The 13,159-nt window shown below is 48.2% G+C and overlaps 2 protein-coding genes across 12 annotated transcripts in view; one reads left to right on the top strand and one right to left on the bottom strand.

The window, feature by feature from the left end:
* Positions 1 to 13,159, top strand: part of TMEM186 (transmembrane protein 186) — a 48,546-nt gene that overhangs the window by 2,904 nt on the left and 32,483 nt on the right. Inside the window, exons 2-3 of one of the 10 annotated variants that reach the window (XR_014255279.1) lie at positions 11,651 to 11,731; positions 12,298 to 12,420. The exons of 7 other annotated variants lie outside the window; for them this stretch is intronic. The gene's annotated coding sequence lies outside the window, so the exon portion shown is untranslated. 2 more of the 10 variants (XR_014255278.1, XR_014255280.1) reach the window with 2 other exon arrangements.
* Positions 8,113 to 13,159, bottom strand: part of ABAT (4-aminobutyrate aminotransferase) — an 88,550-nt gene continuing 83,503 nt past the window's right edge. For both annotated transcript variants that reach the window (XM_082432510.1, XM_082432511.1), the window contains exons 15-16: positions 12,549 to 12,660; positions 8,113 to 11,253 (exon numbers count right to left, since the gene is read on the bottom strand). In XM_082432510.1, coding sequence (XP_082288636.1) covers positions 11,132 to 11,253; positions 12,549 to 12,660 — 234 coding nt within the window. In that variant the 3' untranslated portion in view covers positions 8,113 to 11,131. The remainder of the gene's footprint in view (positions 11,254 to 12,548; positions 12,661 to 13,159) is intronic.

Raw genomic sequence — 13,159 nt, 5'->3', positions numbered from 1 at the left:
AATTTATCCTTTTAACCATTTTAAGTGTACACTAAGTGGTATTAAGTATATTTAGTGTTTTGCAACCATCGCTTCTCTCCATTTCCAGAACGTTTTCATTATCCCAACCAGAAACTCTGCACTCATTAAATAGTAACTCCCCAACGGCCCCTTTCTCCAGCCCTTGGCAACCACTAATGTGCTTTCTGTGTCTATGGATTTGCCTATTCTGGATATTTCATGTAAATGGAATCATCCACTGTGTGGCCTTTTATGTCTGGCTTCTTTCACTTGGCATAATTTTGCAAGGTTTACCCATGTTGTAGCAGGTATCAGAACTTCATTCCTTTTTAATGGCGGAATAATATGTATATATCACATTTTGTTTATCCATTCATCTTTCGATGGACATTTTGATTGTTTCCACCTTTTGGCTGTTGTGAGTAATGCTGCTGTGAACATTGGTGTACAAACATCTGAGTTTCTGCTTTCAATTCTTTTGGGTATTTTCTGAGAAGTGGAATTACTGGGTTATACGGTAATTCTACGTTTAACTTTTTGAGGACCTGCCAAACTTTTCCATAGTGGCTGCACCATTTTATATTCCCACCAGCAATGCATCAGAGTTCCAATTTATCCACATCTTTTTTTTTTTTTTATAATAGCCATCCTGATGGGTGTGAAGTGGTATCTCCCTGTGCTTTCAGTATTTACTTAAAACATAGATGTTATCCTGTATCTGAAATTGGCTTTTTTTTGCTTCATGTTATAACATAAGACTACGTCAGTTATAAACATTCATTTAAAATATTCAGTCACAAGGAAGAAACCTTGTGGCTCTGTGAGATGCGGGGTGCTAACTTACGTGGTGATCATTTTGCGGTATATACATGTATAAATCATGCTGTACACCTTAAACTAATACCATATTGTATGTCAGTTATATCTCAGTAAAGTTGGAAAAAATGGGCAGCATACCTTACAAATAGATAAAAACAAAAGGCCCCGATTATTTGATTTTTTTTCATTTAAATACTTTTTGTGCAAAAAAAAAATCAGCAATTGCAAAATATTCTACTGAGTGGATGTAGCTGGTCCTATAACCTTTCTTGTTTAAATGATTTCCATTTTTTCATTGCTATAAAGAATGTGATAAATGCCAGCTATATGGAGAGATACCTTTCCTCTGTGTAGACTGCAAATGGCATTTTGAGAAAAGTGACTTTATAATGACGATAACATGAAAGAAGTTAGATCTTCTTAGTTAATTTATTGCATTTCACAGAAGCAAGTAAAGCATGTGATTCAAGACAGTTTGTTCCTGCAGGCTTCCAAATCAGCCAGTCATCCCAAACCTCTTCTCCTGGGTGCTGAAGGCACCACGGTTCATAAAAGGGGAGGATTTTGGCCTTTGTGGGACTGACAGCATCTTGATGGGGAGGGAGGGCGGATGCTAAGTGCATGTGTGTAATTAGAAATGGGGAGGGATTTCCCTGGTGGTCCAGTGGTTAAGAATCCACCTGCCAATGCAGGGGACACGGGTTTGATCCCTGCACAGGGTGGGAAGATCCCACATGCCACGGGGCAACTGAGCCCGCGCACCGCAACGAAAGATCCCGCATGCCGCGACCAATACCCGACACAGCCAATAAATGAATAAATAAATATTAAAAAAAGAAATGGGGAAAAGTGCAAGGAAAGAGAGGAGTGGGGTGGTCTGAGGCAGAAGAGCGGGAGGGGTGAGGTTGGGAGAAGGGCCCGGACTTTGAAGGGGACCCCAGGTGTGAGGAGGAGAGGGACGTGAGCACCGCTTGTTCAGGCTGAGGGCACACAAGCGTGCGTTGTGGACCGGAGTGGGGTGGGTGCCTTTGCTAAGGGGAGGGCCCTGAATTTGATCCAGATCACTGTGGGGAGGCTTTGAAGGTCAGTGAAAGAAAGCTTGGGAGCTCTTAAGCACAAGAGGAAACAGCTTTTAATTTGTGTTTGTTTTTAGTTAAAGACGCAAATGAAAGGGCATAGACTTATTATGGATTTGTCGTCGCCTCTGTTAAATTCCTATCGCGTGTTAATTCCAGCCAGTCGAAGGCCATGGTCTGGGCAGTGTGTGACTGTGTCCCTCGGATGTTTGGGAATGCTGGGCTCCCATTGTCAGCTGGGGTGTATCTGCAGGGTCTCTAGATAGAGGGGCTGTGCATGCCGTGGACCGTGTGACCCAGAGCCCGGTTGTGGGCCTGGGGGTTCCCGGAGAGCCGCAGACCCACTCCGAAGTGCCGGCTCTTAGAGTAAATGGCATGTGGTTCCACTGACTTAATTTTATACCAACTTTAAAAGTACAACCAGAACCTGACTGCTCTCACCTGCTCCAGCCCTGCCATTTCGATCCAAGCTGCCCTCATAGCCTCTGGACTATTGCAACCTGCTGCTTCCGTCCTTGCCCTTCTAGAGTCTGTTCTCGCAGCAGCCAAAGTGATCCTTCCTTTCTTTCTTCCCTCCTTCCTTCCTTCCTTCCTTTCTGCCACACCTTGTGGCTTGCAGGATCTTAGTTCCCTGACCAGGGATCGAACCCATGCCCCCTACAGTGGAAGCATGGAGTCCTAGCCACTGGACCACCAGGGAAGTCCTGCCAAAGTGATCCTTTTAAAAAAGAGAATCACATCACTGCTGTAGAAGCTGAAGTCCTTACTGTGGCCTTACAGGGCCCAGCATGGCCTGGCCCCTCCCCTACCCCCAGCTTTCTTCCCTCATCCACAACTCTGCGCTGACCACTTCAGTTAGCTCTATTTCCCTTGCTCTTCCTCCAATAATCAAGGACCCTGCAGCCTCAGGGCCTTTGCACTGACAGTTCCTCTGCCTAAAAGCCTTTCTCCCTAGGTATCTACCTAGAAGTGTCTATCTGTCTCTCTCCAGTTTCTCTCTGTGTATAACAGGGGTGTTACTATTTATCCTCAAGAAGTTGTACTGAGGATTCAATTATGTAGAAGACTTGATTATATAATTATCTGTAGAGCTGCTGGTTCCCTTCCCTACCTTTGCCTCACCTGCTTGTCAGTGACTTCAATTCCTGTGAACCTCTTCTCCCAAAGACACAGTCTGTGCCTATAAAATGTCTTAAGAGGGATTAATGATCCGACCTTGACTTACTAAAACCAAAAATTAACTCAAATAGGCCTGTTGGGCTACCTGTAAGCACTTACCTGAGTGAGCTTCACCCCCTGGAGGTTCTGATTATGTCTGGGGTGGATCCCCAGAATCTGTCTCTTTGTCAAGCTTGAGGCTAATTCTGCTATGCAGCCATGCTGGGAATTTCTGAAGTAGATGACCAGGGTGGACAACACCAGAATGACACATGCCTCTGTGTCCCTGGGCCAATTTTTTTTTTTTTTTTCCCCTACAGAATAGGTTCTCCGCCTGGGCTCCATGTGTAGAATCACCTGGACACCTCTTAAAAAATACTGTTGCCCAGGCCCATGACCAGTTTCCTAGAGGGGATTCTCATGCGTAGCCTGATTTGACAATCACTGCCCAGAAGTGTCAGCTCAGTGGGAGGTGACAGCCCCGATTCTCACCGGCTCTGGCACGAAAGAGCCTCCACTTGGATGCGTGGTTTGCTCACGGAGTACCAGCAGAGGGCACGCAGAGCAAGTGCATCATTCTCTCCCTTTATTTCCAAGCTAAAATTACATGTGACAAGGGAAACAGTTTAGGGTTTCTGCAGTGCACCAGCAGGGCAGTAGTACCCAGTTCCCATGCTCCAGATCAGCAACAACAAAAACAACAAAACTCGCCTGTGCTCAACCCTGCAGATTCTGGTTGGGCAGAAGCTGGGCATCTGTATTTTGATGCTTCCCAGGTAATTCCAAGGCACCCCAGGTTTTGAGAATCATTGTGTGGGACTGAGCCTTCCCAAGAGCCGTGCCTCTCTGATGGTCAAGCAGCTTCTCAGAAAATGGAAACGGTCTTTAGATTCAGGTGATGTGTGGATATATTGGTGATTTCCCCCTTCGAAAACAATTCCAAAATAATCATCTAATAGAAATACCCAAGCATGTATATGAGAATGTTCACTGAATGTTTCTAATAGTGAAACAAACACACAACAACAACAGGAAGTAAACTAAGTTGCCATTAGTAGGCAACACAGTTAAATAAGCTATGGACTATTACACGCCCTTAAAAAGAGTGAGGTTGAACCATATCTGCTGATGTGACAAGAAAATCATGGGGTAGTGTTAAGTGGAAAAAGCAAATCAGAGAACAATATAGTTCTGTATGATCCTATTTGTGATTTTAAAAAACACATTCCAAATTTTTCACAGTGGTTAATTCTGGGGAGAAGATTCAGGTGGATGAGGTAGAGGGAAAACTTCTACTTTGAACTTTATGGCCTTCTAGTATTGTTTAAAATTTCCGTAACGAGCATGTCATCCATCTTAACAAATGAAGTAAAATGCTGTAATAAACACAATCTCTTTTGCCGTCCTTTCCCCCTCCTGCCAGCTTTTAAGGTAAAGAGAAAAGTTTCTCAACCATGAATCTCCATTCTGGACTTGGAAGCTGGGTGGACAGTAGGAAACATTCCTTAAAAGCATTAGTGATACAACCGTGTTTGTATTTTGTAGACTGGTTTTCATTCCCATCTGCTGAGAACCATCTGGACTTTGGGCACCCCACCTGCCCTGGGCTGTGTATTACTTAGATGCAGGAAATGGGGTAACCTGTAGCACGTCCATTTTCACATGGTAGTTGCTAGGGACTGAATGTTCGTATCCCCTCCTAAAATTCATATGTTGAACCATAGCCCCCCATGTGATAGTGTTTGGAGATGGGGCTTTTGGGAGGTGATTGGGGTCAGATGAGGTCATGAGGGTGGGGCCCCCACAATGGAATCAGTGCCATGTGAGGACACAAGGAGGAAGAGACCCTCACCAAGGACCCAACCCTGGACTTGCAGCCTCCAGAACCGTGAGAAATAAATGTTGGCTGTTTATGCTGCCCCATCTCTGATATTCTGTTAGAGCAGCCTGAGCTGAGACAGGTAGTCCTCCAGACCGTGGTGAGGTCTGCTCCAAATGGGGACATTCACAGTGTGCATGGCTGGGAGCCGTTGTCCTTCCTACACCGGTTACCAGAACTGAGCCTTACCTGGTCATAGGCCCAGATATCCCACCCCCAGCCCATCATAAATAAGCATGTTTAGTGCACGTCCCAGAACAGATTTGATGGGCTTAGCTGCTTGCAGGGGGCCAGCCTGGGGTGAATTAGCCAAATAACTAGGAGCTTGCCCTTGGCTGCTTTAAGAATTCAGGACTTGTGAGTCCCCGGATGGAAAGCCACCGCGTCCCTTTGAAACCTGGGCAGAGTCCAATTTTTATGGCCCTGTTTTGATCCTGCAGCATTCATTCAACCATAAAATCATGCCTGATGAGGGTTAATTAGGCAGGGTTGATACCATCTGGCCACATTTGTACCAACTCTAGTGACAAAACATCTGTTTCACTGATCAACAGTTGTAATCTACTCTGGGATCTGGTGGGACTTGTCCCCGTGCTGGGAAATAGTTTTAACATTTAGAACTATATGTGAGCTAGGTTCACAGAGATCAAGTGGCAAAAGGAACCATCGTGTATTAAGCACCTACCACGAGTCAGGAGATGATTACATGATTTTTTATTTTATTTATTTTGTTTATTTTTATTTTTGGCTGTGTTGGGTCTTCGTTGCTGTGTGCGTGGGCCTTCTCTAGTTGTGGCGAGCGGGAGCTACTCTTTGTCGCAGTGCACGGGCTTCTCATTGCGGTGGCTTCTCTTGCGGAGCACGGGCTCTAGGCATGCAGGCTTCAGTAGTTGTGGTGCATGGGCTCAGTAGTTGCGGCACGTGGGCTCTAGAGCACAGGCTCAGTAGTTGTGGCGCATGGGCTTAGTTGTTCCGCGGCATGTGGGATCTTCCCAGACCAGAGATCGAACCTGTGTCCCCTGCATTGGCAGGTGGATTCTAAACCACTGCGCCACCAGGGAGGTCCCGATTACGTGATTTTCTTGAATCCTTCCAGCAACTGTTGGAGTTGGAGAACCAGAGGGAGGTCGCAGGTGTAGGGTGAAGCATGTGGCTTGGAAGCAAGACTTCCTACCTGCTTGAACCCCAGCCCTGCCACTCCCAGGCTGTGACTGTGGGCCAGTAATATAATCACTGTCTGTGCCTTGGTTTCTTCATCTGTGAATTAATGATAATAAAAGCACCCACCGAGGGTAGTTGAAGGGGCTGACTTACTACATGGAAAGCACTTAAAAATAGCGCTTGGTCCAGGGAAGCCCTCAATAAGTGTCAGCTGCTTTACTATGATCACTCTCTGCAGGTGATGCTCAGAGAGGTGAAGTGACTTACTCAAGGTCACCCAGCTAGACAGCAGCAGAGTTAGGTCATTCTGCTGCCTTGTCCTGCCTCCCCAGGGGGTGGAGAAGGGGGAAGAAGGACAGAAAATGGACACAGTGACTGTTTTTAACAAAGGTCCTGGCACCTTCCACCCACCTGCCTTAGGGATATACGCTTAGGAGCTCACAGTAATGCTGACCAGTTCAAGTTCACTTTCCCAGGCCGGTGGCCAGGCTGGTGGTGAGAAGGGTCCTGAGTGGCTGATCCTCAACCAACCCCATGCTGACTGCACGTGCTCATTCACACACACCCGTGTGTCTCAGATCCTGGCCTCCAGGCTGTGTGGTGCTGGGCGGGTTCCCCAATGTCTCTGAGCATCAGGCCCCTCATCTTACAAACAGGCAGACACACACACATAGCTCATAGGTGTGCTGTGAACATTCCAAAGCCCCGGCAGAATATGCTTGTGCATAGCAGATGCTCAACAAATGATAAATATTATCACTATATGTGATTATTCTTAAAAGCATATTTAATGGTAGATATTGCTTTCCTAGCCAAGTCAGTTAATTCATAGACCTGTTTGGTGTCCCAGCCGGAAGGAGCCTTGGAAATCATGTGGTCCAAACCATACATTTTCCAGGTGAGAAAAAGAAGGGCCATGGAGGGCCACTGAGACAGCTGGGTGCAGAAGTGAGTCAGGAGCCCACAACCCCCGGTTCTAGGTCAGGACACCAGGAGGACCAAAGAGCCAGATCATTTCCACAGGTGCTGACTCAGCATCTCTTCCATGCCTTCCCACGCTGCCCCTGCCTCCCGGCTGATTCCCATCAGTCGTCAGCTTACCACCTCAATCCATGAGGGAGAGAATGTGATTTAATTGGTTTGGGGCGGGGCCTAAGCATTAGGATATTTACAGAGTTCTTTAGGGCAACTCCAAAGGGCATCTAGTGTTGGATGTCACTGTCCGGGATGTAGTGGATTCTGTGCTTTTCCTTCCCTCTCCATCCAGCCCATCATCGCTGTCCTGGTTGGGCCACCTGGTCATCTTGATGGCCACAGATTCCCGACTGATCACCCAGTCTCTCTGTCGTTCACAGTGGACAATCAGGACATTCTTTCTAGAATGCATGTTGGATTACCCCCTGCTGCAAACCTTTGGTGGCTCCATCAGTTCATGGAAGGCCCAGACTGGCACAGAAGGCCCTCCAGATCCGAGCCCTGCCTGTTTCTTTGGCCTGGTCTCCAGGCTTTTCTGCTCTCCTTGTCTTTGTGATCTAGTAATGCTGAATGCCGTAGAAATGCCTGCCTCATCCTGCCTTCGTGCCTTCAGGTAGCTGTTTTCTTGGTCTAGAATGCCTTCCACCCCTCCTCTGAGTCACTGGAGCAGTTCCCACTCAACCCTGAAGTTGAAACTCAGGGGCCTAACCTCCACCCTGACTTGTGCCTATCCTTTGTTCATGTACAATATCCTCCTGTATCCTGGTCCTTACGCTGGGTTGCTATGACCTTTGCCCCACTGGAAGGTGAGCTGATGGTAAGGACCACACCTTGTCCATCCCCATTACATGGCATGTCTTGGATGAACTCTGATGAACTGAATGGCCTCACCAGGCTTCTAAGCCCAAGGCAGACTTAACGCAGGTAGAGAATTCCCCCAGGACATCCCTAAGGGGTGCTTAATCATAGGTGCTTCATAAGAACTTGTGAAGTAACGCCTTACCAAAACCACTTCCAACCAAAAAGGCCACATTTACTCTGATGTTTCCATTATAAATATTTTGTTTTTAATTTAAGAATACTGATTAACACAGGAAACAGACTGAGTTCATGGAATTGTGCATATGGTCATCAGTTACACTGTGACGTGTTAATTTCTTTATCATTTATTGGCACTGTCAACAGAATACTGTAAACAAGATCACTTTGTATGCGTAAGTTGGCGAGGCTCCCTAGCTATGGTTTTCTACCATGAGCTGATATACAGATAGCTATAGACAGGTATAGATATACAGATTATATTAATGTTGTGCACGATTTTGCATGGTTACTGAGTGTCAGTAAAAATTATTTAAAAAACACCCATTTATAATAAAAGTGAGGATGTGCTAAGATTTGCTATGACTGGACCTTGTTTTCTGTAAAAGTGATGAGATTTGCTAGTGACATTTACTAAACTCTATGGCACTAATGTGTGATGGATTCGTTTCCGGACCGTCGGCCACAGAAGTTCTTCTGCGTGGGCTCTGCCTGAGCCAGCACCCTGTCCTCTGGGCTCCCTGTGTTTTCACCAACCTCTGGCAAGTTTCTTGAGCGCTGCTGAGAATGTTTTCCTTGAAATTCTCGCAGCTGCACCTCCACCTCCAAAAGAGAATGTCTCAGGAACTCACTATGCCCTGAGTCAACGAGGACTGGCTGATAAATGGCTTTAGAAGTTTTATAAGTAACTTCCCTTGGTAAGGAGTGAATAAGTCTGGAAATGACTCTCCAGATAAAAAAGATTTCATTTCTCTGTCAGTGCCCTGTGGGGAGAGAACAAAATATTGGAGCCACTCTCTCCACCAAAGAGAGCCAACGTTTCTGGTTGTGCCCTGGCTTAAAAACCTTTTCGACTCCAGGAATCTCACTGTATGTTTGGATCCAATGCTAAAGTTCTCAGGAGAAAGCATACATGAATTATGGTTTGGTTTGCATTTCGCTTGTTTGTTAAATAAGGCCTTGTATCTTGGGATATTGGTTGTGGAATCTGGATCCCCAGTGAAAAGTGTGAGGCTGTGAACTCATGTGTCTTTGCATATGCTGTTCCCTTTCTGCAACACTCTTCCTTGTCTTGTCTACTTGGTGAACTCTTGTTCATCCTCCAAAATCCTGCTCAAATGTCACTTTCTCCTTGGAACCTTCTCTGACCCTTAGGTGGATTGGGCCACTCCCTCTGATTTCCTGATGTTCCTACACATATGACTGTTATGGCATTAATTGTTGGTTTAAGAGTCTGTTGTCCCCAGTGGGATGTGAGTCCCTTGAGAGCAGGGACTAGGTTTTATTTCACCTTTGGATTTCTAGTGCTTAGCACTGGGCCTGCGACAGAGCAGGTATTTAATGCAAGTTTCATGAATGAATGATTGGATAAATAAATGAATATACAAATGAGTGAAAGCTTGCAGAGAGAGGGAGGCTCCATTTAGTTGGCAGTGCGAATGCCCTTGGACACAGCAGAGCTCCTTAAAAGCAACGAATTAGCACTGAGTGCAGGAACGCAGGGTGAACCGGGATTCAGAGATTCCCCTTCGTCTGTTAAACATGTGACTGCTTTTCATTCTTGGAAAAAATAGGATGATGGCCAAATCTGCTGAAAAGCGGAAGCAGAAAAAACCAAACCACTCTGAGATATTTGGATGGTTGGTTATTAAAAGAGAAAAGTGCTGAATTGAGAATCTTGATCTGCCCGGCTCCCAAAATAGTCGACCAAGGCACCATGAGACCAAGTGGCTTCCTTTTGGACAGACTTCGTTCATCTACCCGCTAAACAACACTCATTGCTGGAGGACGACCAAATGCTCTTTTCAGGAGCATCTGAGGTCAAATCAGTTCCAAAATTGTCTCGCCTCCAGCAGAGACCCCCTTAGCCTCAGCCATCATCCAGTTAAGCCTCTAAGTATCACCTGCCTGGTCATCTCACAGTCACTCACGGCAGGAAAATCTCTGACTTGGAGGGGTCATGACAAGGAAACCACCTTGCACCAACAGGCTACTTTTTCCTGCATGGAGCTCTGGCGCCTTCAATTCATGATGCCTCCGGCAAGAAGACACCTAGTCCAGCTTTGATGTAGCAGCAAAGCTGTTCCTGGGGCGGCTCAGAAGTGGAGCAGAGGTGGATGAGAAGCTAGAGAAAGGGTCCCGGGGCGAGGGGTCCAAAGTCAGACCCCAGGTGCCGTGGGGACAGGAGGAGGGGTCTCTGCTTCCCCAGGCCTGGGCTTACACTCCTGGGCGTGTGTCCCTGGGATGATCGGGCGCAGCTTTCCTTCCACAGAGGTCTGGGCTGACGTTTAACGGGAGGGAGGGAATTTGGGGAACGAGGGTGGTGAGTAAGACCTGTCGGCGATGCCACCCAGAGATTCTCCCAGGACGAAGCCCCATGAAGGCGAGAAGTCACAGTTTGGAAAGGAATCCCCACATGGATCGGGGGAGTGGCCCTACTCTTAGGAGGCCAGAAGACCCCTTCCCACACCCCCAAGCTCAATCCCGTGTCCCTACTCTCCTGCCTTAATATGCTCTGTCCTGCCCGTCACTGGACTGCGTGTGGGACGTGCTCAGAGCTTCGGGGCCTGGGGGCAAGGGGGAAGCATGTCTGTTTGCATAGGGCAGGGGGAGCCAGCGTCCTCCCCGTTCGGAACGCGTCACTTGAGAGGGACGGAACCCAGGAGTCCCAGCCACCAGCCCCAGGAGCAGGTATCATTTCCTTGACTGGCTTCCAAAGGTATCGTTGGGGTCGAGGGTGGCAGATACCTGGCCAGGACCCTCGGGGCCCAACCTAAGACCATGTCCAGGGCTCAAGCAGAATTTCTGGGCTTAAAACCAATGTGCGCCATTGGCTCTGCAGGGAGAGAGCAAAGCAGCCCCTCCCCTCCCCCCAAGCCACCAGAAACATCCCCTCCCCACAAATAATCCTCCAGTTTATGCATTCACCTCTGATACTTTAAGTGAAAACATGAATTAGGCAAACTAATCAATTTGACAAGGGGTGAGATCAGGGCTTCCTCAGAGCGTGGAGGAAATGGCTTCTTTACTTGAAGTCGGCTAAGATGTCGCTGAAAATATTGAGGAACAGGTGTGCGTGGTGGTCCCTGAAGACCAGAGTGGGACGGAAGCGGATGGATTTGTCGCCGCAGCCCCCCAGCATCAGGCCTAAAAGGAGAGGCGGGGGTGGGTTAGGGGCTTGGGCTCGGAGTCACGGGCCGGGGAGCCGGGCGGGGTCACACATGGTGGCTACGCCATCCGTCCGAACCGTTTGGTCCTTCCTTCCAGCCACCCGTCCAGCCTTCCTTCCCGTTCTCTCTCATCGGCCAGCTCACCCGCCCTTCTCTTCCCTCCCTCCCTTCCAACTTTGAATGCCAGCTCTGCTGCCCCTGAACTAGGCCTGCTGATTGAGAAATCCTGACACAAAGTCCTTGCCTTCCAGAAACTCGTGGTGTGGCGGGGAAAGAAAATAAGTAAATTACAAACGTGTGGGCAGGTCAGCAGCGCTTATGAAGGATGGAATCTGAGTTTTGTTTTTTTTTGGGCCGCGCTGCGCGGCTTGCAGGATCTCAGTTCCCCAACCACTGGACCGCCAGGGAATTCCCGGAATCTGCTTCTTTTAAAGGGCGATTTCACCTTTGACTAGGTGGGGCTCCTTGGCTGGGTTGTATAGCATCTCTGAGACTCAGTTTTTTCATTCTCAAGAGGAGGCGAATTACCCCTGCCCTTCAGGGCTGCTGCAGGATTCTCTAAGATGGTCCAGGTGAAAGACACCAGCTTTGACACATAGTAGGCTCTCTGATCTGCCCCACTTAAAACTTCCACGGCTCCTGTAGCTCTTAGGAGAAAGTCCACAGTCTCGAACCTCATCCCCAGGCTGACGTGAACCTGATTCACCCCCTGCCACCCGTCTGTCCCTCGTGACACTCCACGCATTTGTTTTCTCCCTCTGTATGCCCCATTCTGCCCAGCTAAAGGCACACATCCCTTCCCCTGCCCGGAATGCTCCTTCTCACCTTCTTCACCTGGCCAATCCCTATTCATCCAGCAAGATGTAGGGTAAAATGCCACTTCCTCAAGGAAGCCTTCCCTGATTTCCTGGACATTTTCCCCAGCTATTCGTTCTCTAGCTGCTTTTCCTCTGTTCTAGGACTTATAACTGTAATAGATTGTTTATGGAATATTCTCTTTGATGTCACCCCTTCCTGCTAGACTGCACGCTCCTTGAAGGAAGGGACCCCGGCTCTCCTGACCCTCTCCAGAGTTGGTACCTCTCACCTTCTTTCTGCTCACCTTCTCTGCGAACATCGTCGAATGAATAAATGTATAAGGAAAGCTCCCTGGTAACGTTCTCTTCTTTTGAGAAAGGCAATTCAGACTATTTTTAGTCCTGTGAATCACCTTCCCCTCCCCCTCCCTCCAGGTCCCCCACCAGGAAATGTGGGTACCCCTGGCTGCCTTACCTTTGTTTCTGGCTATTGAAATGAGCTTATTCCGTATGGATTCATCTGGCGTGTCGAAGGAGCAGAACGTGCCTCGTCCTCTCACTCTGCTGATGAGCTGTGGGTACCGGGCCTGCAGTGGGGACACAAGGCCGGCATCAAAGCCAAGGAAGGCAGCCATCAGCCCACGTGGACCTCATGGCCACTCAGGACAGGGGCGGCCTGCGTTCGTGACAGACTCAGAACAACAAGATCCCTGCCAAGCCCGGCCCTGGCGTGTCCCATACTCCAGCACCAACAACTGCAAGCAGGGTGCAGCTGTCCCCCCAGGGGACATAAGTAAGTGCCTGACATTTCTCCTGCCACGCTGGTGACAGGGGAAGGAACACTGTGGCAGGAGGGAAGGGCCCGATCCTTCCACCCTTCCCAGAGGCTTTTCCTAGCACCTACCCCTGCCCAGCCCCAGTCTAAATGCAAATCCAGCCCAAGAAAAGAAAAAAATTCCCCCTAGAGCTACAACACAGTTAGAGGCTCTCAGCTATCTCAACAGCCACACTTGCCCCTTCAGAGTCTGCAATCAGGCAGATCTGGGTTTAAAGCTCCCCATTCTCATCCAGAAAATGAGGAGAATT

This window comes from Balaenoptera physalus (assembly GCF_965194825.1).
Source record: "Balaenoptera physalus genome assembly, chromosome: 16".
Taxonomy (NCBI): domain Eukaryota; kingdom Metazoa; phylum Chordata; class Mammalia; order Artiodactyla; family Balaenopteridae; genus Balaenoptera; species Balaenoptera physalus.
The sequence above is the reverse complement of the archived record's forward strand: the minus strand, read 5'-3'. Positions and strand labels throughout refer to the sequence as shown.